This window comes from Charadrius vociferus, unplaced genomic scaffold, assembly GCF_000708025.1.
Source record: "Charadrius vociferus isolate BGI_N301 unplaced genomic scaffold, ASM70802v2 scaffold3, whole genome shotgun sequence".
In the NCBI taxonomy this organism is placed as follows: Eukaryota; Metazoa; Chordata; class Aves; order Charadriiformes; family Charadriidae; genus Charadrius; species Charadrius vociferus.
The window spans coordinates 741,044-746,787 of record NW_009647748.1 but is presented as its reverse complement, the minus strand read 5'-3'; the positions used below and the strand labels follow the sequence as shown (position 1 = coordinate 746,787).

Genomic DNA, 5,744 nt, shown 5'->3' with positions numbered 1-5,744 from the left:
AGGAATGCTCGGTAAACAAGCAGTAAACTATTCATTGCCCAGATGATGGATGCCTCGAAGGGATTAGAAGGGGAAAATGAACTCAGCATTTGCAATGAGCAGCGAGGAAATAAACGTCCTGCATTTAGCACTTCCAAGCCTCAGGGAGGTGGAAGGATTTGGAACAGGGTCTCCCTGTGAAGGCCCAGCTGGGTGTCTGGCCACTGGTTGTCAGAGCAAAGAGATGAGCTGGAAAAACTGCTCGTTCCTCACTCTGCGCCAGTCCAGACTGAAAACCGAGGTCGGTGTTAGCCGGGAAGCGGCTCTTGCCTGCGTGAGTTTGCAAACGTGGGCATTTATTGCTCTCTGGTGGTGAGACGGGCTGTGGAGGAGAGATGTGTCCTGCTCCCGCTGATGGGTGGCAGCTCTCGAGAGAAGCCTCCTCCATGCCTCCCGCTCCCCCTGCTCTCTCCACAGAGGATCTTTTGCTTCTCCTCCAGCCCCGTACCTCAGGGCATTTGAAGGCATCTTGCTGCCTGCCGGGCGGCTGGCTTCTCCTTGGGCTGCCAACGGGCCATGCACAGGCGGTGCAGCTGCCTCTCCCCGCCAAAAGTCCCCCTGCCCGTCATCGGCACCCCTGTGCGGGGGGCTGGATGTGTGCCACAGCGCAGGCCAGTGTGCCCGGCCTCACCGCACGCTCCCCGGCCCTCCTGCATCCCGCCAGGCACCGCGGCCCGCAGAGGAGGGGCCGGGGAGGGCACCGGGCTGCAAAGCCTGGGCCGGGTCGGGACTGACGGCTCTTCTCCCATGCGGGACCCATAGAGTGCTCATCCTTTAGGTGCTGAAAGCGCACATGGGCTGTGGGGCAGATGAAGCCACCCCAGCAAGGCTTGACCAGACCCTTTCAGTTTCTCCTCCTTTCCCTAATTCTGCCCCTCACTGCCAAAAACTTTGATAGTACGTTGTACCAAAGAGGCCGTGGGCTCTGCAGAGGTACGGGTCAGAGACCTCCACACAGCAGACAGGACAGAAACTAGATAGGAATAAATAAAGGAGTCGCTATTTAAGTTAAAACACATTTGGGTCAGGCTGAGCTGCCCCATGGGACCTGAGGTGTGTGAGGCAGCTGGGGGGGCACAGGCAGGAACATGGTGGCACTCTCCCATCCCCATACCAGGCAGGGCAGCCGCAGTCCCGAAATGCCATCTGTCACTCTGCACCGCACGCTCCAGCACTGCTGCCGGGGCCTCGTCCTGCCCGGGTGCCCGTCCTCAATGTGCCACCTGGGCTGCGGTGCACAGCCCTGCTCCCGAAACATGAAGGCAGTGTCCTAAGTGCTTGGTCCCTTGCCTGTCGGGGAGAAGAAGAGCAAACGCTGTCAGCTCCTTCGAATGTGGCACAGGACCTCTCCTGGACCAGTTGTTCTGGAGAGCACAGGACCCTGTGCCAGCGGCATGGCACGATGCGGCTTGGCGGCTTGCACTGGAGTCCCTGGGGTGGTGGGTCGGTCAGACGACGTGGCCTCCTTCGCTCAGCCACCTGGGCCGGTACGTGGCACAGCCCGGCGTGCCCTCGGGTCCCCGCGGGTCCCCGGGGATGTCACCCAGCTTGGCGCGAATGAGGCCCTGCAGCTCCTGGTCTCCCAGCTCGGTCGCTGCGGCGAGGGCCAGGAGGAAGTAGGCTGCTGCATCCTGTTCATCCTAACGGTAAAGGACAGGGCAGGCATTAGGAAGTGGTTTAATTGAAGGTCACGGGGTGTAAGGGAACTGGAGCAGAGCCCGGTGGTTCCAGTCAGAACCCGGTGACACCTGACTTCATTGAAGTGGGCTCTATATAGTCACAGATAAGTACCAGCACTTCTTTCCAAATTGCCTTTCCCCCCTTCAAAACCCGGTTGTTCCAGCATTGTGTGCGTTTATTCTAAAGCCCCAGATAGGATGGAGAGTCACAGGATGCAGCCGTCTACATGCGTGGCTGCTCTGCCAGCAGATGTGATACTCCACCACCAGCTCTCCATCAAGACCAGAGTGCCCAACACAGCATCATGGAAAGGTTTCCTACCTTCAGTTTGTGCAGGGTCAGGTTGCCAAGGTGGCAATACACCTTGCAGTAGTACAGGGCCTCTCCAGAGCACTGCAGCAAGGGTGGACGCAAGGCAAGCGTCTTCAGGTAGCAATCCTCTGCCATCTCATACATATGCAGAAAATAGTAGACCGTAGCCAGGCGGTGGAATGCAACCAGCTCTTGCAACTGATCTCCTGGAAAAGAGTTGCTAATAGTCATCCTGCAGGACGCTCGCAATACATCCCCAGCCTGGCACGCTGAGCCGCTGGGGGATGCATTTGCTCAACAGCCTGGGGGCACAGATATCTTCATAAGGAGGCACTGGGTTCGAAGATGGTGCAGAGAAAACAGAGCAATAGGCAGGGGGGTTGCTGATACCAAGGCTGGACAGATTGTCTGGGGAGTATATCATTCACCCAGGGGATTTCTTGGCTGGAAAGAGCTACTACTACTGGTTCCATCTCTGACATTTATGCTGGCATTTTGCCCATTCAAACTATTTCTGTAATGGGAGGGGATGAGTTTATCAGAAGAGCCATGGCAGAGAGGAACTGTTCAGTTCTGTGCCTTCATCAGACTTCCTGTGCTCTGGTGTAGCAATAACCCTCAGTGCTCAGCCGGTCCCACCGCCGCCTCAGCAGAGCACTCCCATGTGGCTGTCACGCAGCTTAAAAAGGGAAGTGGCCTTAAAAAGATGTTACCACTTAGTTATCCTAAGTGGACTGGGTCCAGCAGTCTTATGAAAGCAGGAGATCCTCCTTTCACGTGCACACTGCTCTCATCCAGAAAGGCAACCCCATCCACAGGAGCCAGTAACTCCCCATACCCTGCGGGTGTGCATCACTCACCGACCCTGATGCTCAGCCTGGCTGCCAGCGTGGCAAACTCCAATGCCTTCTCGTAGCCCTGCAGCCCAATCTGCAGCTCTGCCAGCTTATTGAACAGCCGTAGCTCTGTCTTACTGGACTTCAGTTTCCTGGCCAAGGGTACAGCACCTCCCTGAGGGGAGAGAACAGTGAGTCCAAGGCTCTACCTGGAGGTAGCAGTACAGTACTGCCTGCAGAGGGGTCACAGCGCAGCAGAAGATGGACCAAGCACTTGGCATGGCAGGCAGCGGATGGGGTGATTGAGTGCTGCAGGTTCAGATTCTAATCCCTTCTTTCCCTTGAAAATGAGTTTCATATCACAGAGTGTGGTTCTCAAAACCTGAGCCTCACATCTTTGCCCTTCCTCAGGTGCCTGAAATTCTGACTCTAAGCATGGCCCCAGGAGCGACCAGCTCACACCTAATACTGCCAGGATTTGCAACGTAAGGACCCTGTTCCCACCTCCCGAATGATCTCTGGGGTGAGCTGCGGCCATTGCAAAATATCTCTGTGCTCCAGGCTTCCCCTCTGCAGCAATGTTTGCACCCTGGCACACTCAGATCCACACCATCCCCCTCCGCCCTCCATCCCTCCTGCCTGGCCATGCAGCGCTGCAGCCAGCCCTGGGGCAAAGCTCCCCATGGCCATCGCCTTGCGGGGACACAAGGACAGAAATGCTCGGAGGGCTCAGTACCCGATAAAACTCCACCGCTCGCTCTCTGTTTCGGCTGCCATTAAAAAAGGTATCACCCGCTTTTTCATAAAGATCCATGGCCAAGGAGAAGTTCTCCCATTTCAGAGCAGTCTGAATGGCTGCCTAGAAGGAAAAGGAACTGGAGTGAAACTTGGAATAGAGACATTTGCACATAGACATTGGTGTGATTAAAGAAAACCGGGTAATCGTACACGTGAGCTCCAGTGCTCCAAACAGCATGGAGACAGGTTGGCCAGCAGGTGTATGGGACTGTTGTGCTGCATTTGCAAGTGATGTGTGTAAGGATGGAGCCAGGAGCCGGATAACCCACCCCTGGACACGGTCAGTGCGACAGACTGATCAGCTGGGATATCCGGCATCAGGATTTAGAGTCGGGAGAGTGCAGCCAGCAGCTGTCCTGGCCCTGGTCCGTCATTGGTGTGGTGGAGCCAACGTGCAGATTGACGAGGGGAACGGACAGTTTATACAGAGAAAGGGCAGAGCCAGCAGGAGGGAGGGCAGGTATGCTAACTTCTGGGAAGAAGAGTTGTTTCTGCCAATTATGCACTTGGCGCTGGTGCCATCCTCCAGCCAGAACGTGTTGTTCCTTGTACCATGACAATTTATCATTGCCAGTGACCTTGCTTGGGAAGGGGCCCCTCAGGGACTCAGACATGCCCTGCTGAGATCTGGTGTTGACTGTGCCTTCTTAATGGAAAGTCACCCCTCCTTTAGCTCCTGCCTCTCTGCTGAAACCATGAGCCAGGGAGGCAATGATGCCTCTTTGTTATGGGCCTCAGAGCTCCCTTGTGAGCACTAGGAAACAGGCTGACACCAAAGCCATCTACTCATTTCACCCATATCACTGAGCAGCCCCCCCCGTACAAGTAACTCCCTGCCTTTACCGCCCTGATTTAAGGGCAGGCTAGTGTGGCTGATGGGAAAGGCTTCTCTCCTTGTTCCCACCACCATGTGCCTCAGTCAGCCAGCCCCACCAGTTCAGAAGTGCTTCTGGGGTAACAGAGTGAGGACCCAAAACATCCTCTACGCGTGTCCAGACTGGTACTTTGCTGGATACCCCAGCTCAGTTCAACTCCAGCAGACCCAAACAGCCTTCTGCTCTGCTTACTCTGGGCTTGTGAAAGAATTTCCCATCTTTTAATAGAAACTGCTCCCTGAATGAGGGAGCCCTAAGATTTTACGAATTGCTCTTCCTCTTTGTAGCTCAGCTGATAAAATAATGCTAGAGATGGAAAGAAGCCAGTAGTCTTCTACTCCAAAAAGACTCGCTGGCACTTTACCCCTTATCTATGTGTATTTCAATGGGAACTGGTCACCTGGCACCTCCAGCTTCCTTTGGCACTTCTACATCACTTTCTTACTCAATAAATTTGCTTACTTTCACCCAAGAATCCTCTAAACCCAATGTATGGAAGGAAACACAGGAAATTTAGTGCCAGACAGTGCATGAGCGTAAGGCAACAGCTCCTCCTTCCAGCAGCAGGTTTACACTGCTCATAAGAACCTTCCCTTCAGGTCTTCCAGCCCCAAAAGGCTCTTACCAAGCCACACAGCTGTGATGGGAATACAGCTAGCCAGGGTGAGAATGGGACTACTCCAGCCACCTCCTCCATACCTGAAAGTACATTTCCACCAGCTCATCTTCCTGCATAAGATAGTAGAGCCTTCCTGCCTGCAGCCAGGCCTCTGCTGCTTTCACAGTCTCCTCAAGGTCAATGAAGATCCTTAGACTCTGTTTGGTGCAGTCCAGGGACTGTCTCAAAGCCCTGTGATGGTAACAGGCAAACAGCCATTACAGAGAAATCACAGGACGCCCCCAGCAACCAGCTGCAAAGTTACTGCAGCACCTCCCCACTGGCAGTCCTGTCTTCTCCTCCTACAGCTGCCAAAGGTTAGAGACAGACAGACAGCCACAGCTCTGACCAGTGTGTTCTGGTAAACTTGTGGAAGTCTCCATGCATGTGTGTGTGTCACCTGGCGACCTTGGGCCAGCCTGGGACCCCAGTGCTCAGCACAGCCCCAAGCCAGTCCGCTCCCCAAGGGGGGCTCCCCACCCCTGATTCTTTCAGCTGATAAAGAGGACTTTGTCCAGGTCATCTGCAAACCCTATTCACCCCCTA

General features: G+C 54.9%; 1 protein-coding gene across 1 annotated transcript in view; it reads right to left on the bottom strand.

Moving 5' to 3' along the window:
* Nucleotides 1-1,487: 1,487 nt before the first annotated feature.
* The window catches only part of SH3TC2 (SH3 domain and tetratricopeptide repeats 2), a 63,903-nt gene continuing 59,646 nt past the window's right edge, over nt 1,488-5,744 (bottom strand). The window contains exons 14-18 of the mRNA XM_009882085.1: nt 5,240-5,390; nt 3,604-3,726; nt 2,892-3,042; nt 2,041-2,237; nt 1,488-1,679 (exon numbers count right to left, since the gene is read on the bottom strand). Of these exons, the coding sequence (XP_009880387.1) occupies nt 1,488-1,679; nt 2,041-2,237; nt 2,892-3,042; nt 3,604-3,726; nt 5,240-5,390 (814 nt within the window). The remainder of the gene's footprint in view (nt 1,680-2,040; nt 2,238-2,891; nt 3,043-3,603; nt 3,727-5,239; nt 5,391-5,744) is intronic.